General features: G+C 43.8%; 1 protein-coding gene across 1 annotated transcript in view; it reads left to right on the top strand.

Annotated features, from left to right (window-relative positions):
* The window catches only part of LOC138970193 (growth hormone secretagogue receptor type 1-like), a 56141-nt gene extending 55383 nt beyond the window's left edge, over window positions 1-758 (top strand). The window contains exon 2 of the mRNA XM_070342711.1: window positions 1-758. This exon is cut by the window's left edge and continues 617 nt beyond it. Within this exon, the coding sequence (XP_070198812.1) occupies window positions 1-758 (758 nt within the window).
* The last annotated feature ends 3881 nt before the right edge of the window (window positions 759-4639 follow it).

Below are 4639 nucleotides of genomic sequence, written 5' to 3'. Positions count from 1 at the left end.
TCTGGACCGTGGAGATCGTGGAGCGGCCGGTGGATGGCAAGAACGGCGGCAACTGCGAGGCGGCGCCTCACCACCAGCAGCTCGTCAACGAGATCTGGCCCTGGGTCGACGCTTTCATTTACTCTTTCCTACCGTTCATCTTCATCATCGTCCTCAACATCCTCATCGTGCGCGAGGTGATCAAGGCGCGGGCGCACCGACAGAAGATGCAGAACACCCCGGAGCACCACTACCACCACAAAATGCCACGCCGCCACCTCGGCGCCGGCCAGAACCCGCAGGGCAGGAGCGGACACACCAGCTGCCGGCGTTCATGCGGGCCCGGTGAGGGCACCAAGTTGACCATCATGCTGCTCTCCGTGTCCTTCACCTTCCTCATCACCACGCTGCCCATGAACATCACGCTCATCTTCACGGCCTTCTGGAACCAGCAGAAGGACCACGACCTCAGGTCCATCGCGCAGTTTAACCTGGCCAAGACCGTGGCCGAGTTACTCATGTACATCAACCACTCCATCAACTTCTGTCTGTACTGCGCCACGGGGCAGAAGTTCCGCCAGCAGATCAAGCACCTGATGCGCTGCAAGAAAGAGACGAACGTGTACTCGTCGTGGCCCTCGGGGCACACCATGCAGACTAGGCTGACCTCCACAGTCAGGTTCAACAAGGCCGGGCCTAATGAGAGGCTGCTCTTGACTCACGCATCGGATGACGTTGACAGCAACGGAGACAGCATCGCTCTCAGGACTAAAGTCTGAAGAGGCAGTGCGCTTCTTAATTCAGAGCTGTGAAGCTTAACATTAAGGACTGGGTTCTAGGGGCAGGTTTACTGTGGTGATAAGACACCGGTCTGTGCTGAAGTGTACAGATCATAATTATTAAGTCTTGCAGCAGCGGGGACAGCATCGCTCTCAGGACTAAAGCCTGAAGAGGCAGTGCGCTTCGTAATTCAGAGCTGTGAAGGTTAACATTTAGGACTTGGTAATAGGAGCGGGGTTTACTGTTGTGATAAAACACCGGTCTGTGCTGAAGTGTGCAGATCAGAAGGCTGACAGCAACAGAGCTAGCAAAAGTCGCAGGACACAAACACTTAAACGAGTGTAAATATGACACGGCTGACAGAAGCGGGAACAGCATCTCTCTCAGGATTAAAGTCTGATGAGTCAGTGCGCTTCTTAAGTCAAATCTGTGAAGCTTAACATATGGACTGTGTTCTATACGAGCAAAACGCAAAAAAGCCGCAAATTCCAAGGCTGTTCAGCGCAACAGTGGCTGCACCTTTTTGCCGCCGGGAAGAAGGAGAATTACAATATCATGCAGCACAGAGTATGCGTCACCGCTTCTCTTTAAGACTTATGTTTGGAGTAATCAAGAAATGTAATAACAAAAATAGGGCCGCCCTGGCACTGTTTGAATTCAAAGGTTTTGGTCGTACAAGTAATATAATGCTTGGCAAGCGGTGGCTGTTATATTTAAGCTCGTCCAGAACTTTTCATTATGATGCAGTGTTGTTGTCTTGGCAGGTCATTGAGCACGGTGATAGGTTCAAGCCTAAATACAGAAGTATCGGGGGGGGGGGGGGGGGGTGTGTGTGGGGGGAACGCGGTAGGCAAGCGCGAGCCGTTGTCATGTACGGCACATGATAAATTTAACCCCAGTAACGTGGGAGGATGATATCACACAATTGTTCTTGCATTGCGAGTGTTCTCCGAGCTGGCCGACCTGTTCTTTGATTCATTGCGTCACCGTTCAGATGTACTGTTGTTTCAGCAAGTGTGTCTGTTAAGTGGCAAAATTATACTGCACAACCCATTACAAGAGCAAACGTTTGACGCGCAACATTGTGGAGAAGAAGGATTGCAGAGGAATGTTCACAATGATTTCGGACAAAATGTCCAAAAAGGACATGCCAACCAAAGAACGATTCCTGTTTGTACGCAGTACTATAACTGACATACAAGATTCAAGATAACTAAATGAGAAACCAATACAAACGGTTTGTATACGCTGTCTAGTGGTGAGACAGAAATGTCAAGAATGTGTTTGTTGTGACTGCACGCTTGTAATCAGCATAGAATGGCGTATGGTCCTTAAACCTGTAGTTCTCTTGTCAAACCTCCAATACATATTCTGATAAAACAACAACTATGTCCATGAAAACAGCAAAGACAATGATATACAAACAATTAACTTCGGTAATGTACGACTGCTCGTTTCCCTAGCATACAGATACTAAGCCAGCATACCGAAGTCATCGTGGAATTTTGGCGTAATTTGATTCTTGGCGTAATTTGATTCTTGGCGTAATTTGATTCTTGGCGTAATTTGATTCTTGGCGACTTTGATGGTGTGTTTTTTTCTCCATGAAAAATATTCTCTTATAATACGATTGGCAATGCATGATTTAGCATTCTTATATCTTTCTATACATACCAGGAACAAATATAAACGGTATTTCATAATACCAATAATCAGAGTTGTCCTTCTTCTGAACAGCTGTTTAAAACAAGGTACGCCAACATTCCACGACGACGTCGTTACGTGACAAGTCAGCAGCATGACACCTTCCAACAATCTTAAGTACAAATCACGTGAACCTTCATCATGCTATACAAATCACGTGAACCTTCATCATGCTATACAAATCACGTGAACCTTCATCATGCTATACAAATCACGTGAACCTTCATCATGCTATACAAATCACGTGAACCTTCATCATGCTATACAAATCACGTGAACCTTCATCATGCTATACAAATCACGTGAACCTTCATCATGCTATACAAATCACGTGAACCTTCATCATGCTATACACAGCGACTTTCACCATAAGTGACTATAAAGTATCACAGAAAAACCGTTCTGCAGACACACAGCATAAATCAACACACTGTTTTCAAAAATAAAATCACCGACACCACCCACCACTGACCTATACATATTTATCAATCAATCAACGCAATGTGATAATTAAGCTAACGTCCCGTGAGTTTTTTCCAGTCTTGTTGTCTTCTTGAATCTTGCCACGAGCGAGATTGCAACCTTAGCGAGACCTCTAGTTTGGTAAACGATTGTCCATGAAGCTGCATGCTGTGCGTCTGCAGAACTGGAGTGGTAACGTAGACATGCAGCGATCCATAGTCGCACAAGACATATCTTCCTATGTCACTTCTTGCCATACTCTGTGTCTCTCGGATCCACACTATCTCCCCCCCCCCCCAAGCTGAAAGTTACATTCTGTCCCATGCAAGCTATCATGTGCACAGCACTAGACCTATTCAGACGTTTACGTGGGATCAGAGAATCCTGACACTTGGACTCGTACCAAATATCAACAACTTGGCCACACCCTGTCAAGGTTGGGAATTTTGTTCATGGATCAATTTTGTAGATTGATAAGTAGGTGTCACGAAACTAGTTCTGCAAAACAAATGCTCATTCTGCGCTGAAAGCAGTCAGGCAGTAGAGTGTTGGTATGTGTCCAAGTGGAACGATTTTCTCCCATGTATAAGCCTGGACAGATTTGTGGTGGTGAACATGATTGCGTACACGAGAACGAATGTGCCGGTAGGAGCTGCTAGTTTAGTAAAGATCAAAACATACCTGTTTATAAGTATCATGATACATGACTGTACTATTGGCGGCAGTACTCTATCGCTCGGATGAGATTCAATGTCTGGATATTCTCATCCTATTGCGAGTCACTGGTGAAGAAAGATTATCTGGTGTTTTATTTATTTCACACGCTTTTTTGTTTATGTTAACAGTATGTGCGATTTGTTGAATTTCTACTGTATGTGTAAACAACTGCATTGTTTTGATTTCCTTGTGTCAGTCAAAACGATATGGTACAAATCACACCTCATCCAAATGAGATCATGAAAAACAATGGTTCAGAACTAAACTCTCGAATGATTTTTGGTTTTGTTAAGTATGTGTCTGTGATATGCATATTTTAACTATCATGATATTGTAACATGACTGGTAAACGTAAATGGTCATGTGGATTTACTCAACATAAGTGGCTGGCTGCGCAAATGTTTTGTCGAGCGCACACCAATTTCCTTGCGATTATATGGAAAGCGTTCCACGTACCTCAAAAGTCAATGTGTATATTTAAAGCAATCGTACATATCGTACATATTACTGCTTGTTGATTTTTGAGCTGAGAGATGAGGGCAACATGTGTCAAATCCATACAAGGATACTTAACCTTTGACTTTATATTCATGATACAGATGTGTACAGACGACCCACGTTGTAAATAGTTGATGGTTAAACGCTTCTTTTTGTCATTCTTCTTCTATTAGTCCTTCCTCCCAAACTTATATATTTTTGATTTGTGCCGAAATATTGTCTCTTATGGTACGCCAAAACAAAACGATTTGTGGTATGAATATTTATGGCGAAAATATTTTATTGTCACACTTCGCCGATGATACCAGTCTGTTTCTTGATGGTACAGAGCAATCATTTTGCGAAAGTATAAAAGTGTTTCAACATTGTGCGTCATTGTCAGGTCTGAGAATGAATTATGATAAAAAATTGTGGTTTGGTTAGGATCTTTACAGTTTTCCAAAAGAAGATTTCTGCCTAATATGAATTTTACCTGGAACCCGGATAATTTCAAAGCACT

This window comes from Littorina saxatilis, linkage group LG1, assembly GCF_037325665.1.
Source record: "Littorina saxatilis isolate snail1 linkage group LG1, US_GU_Lsax_2.0, whole genome shotgun sequence".
Classification (NCBI taxonomy): Eukaryota; Metazoa; Mollusca; class Gastropoda; order Littorinimorpha; family Littorinidae; genus Littorina; species Littorina saxatilis.
The sequence above is the reverse complement of the archived record's forward strand: the minus strand, read 5'-3'. Positions and strand labels throughout refer to the sequence as shown.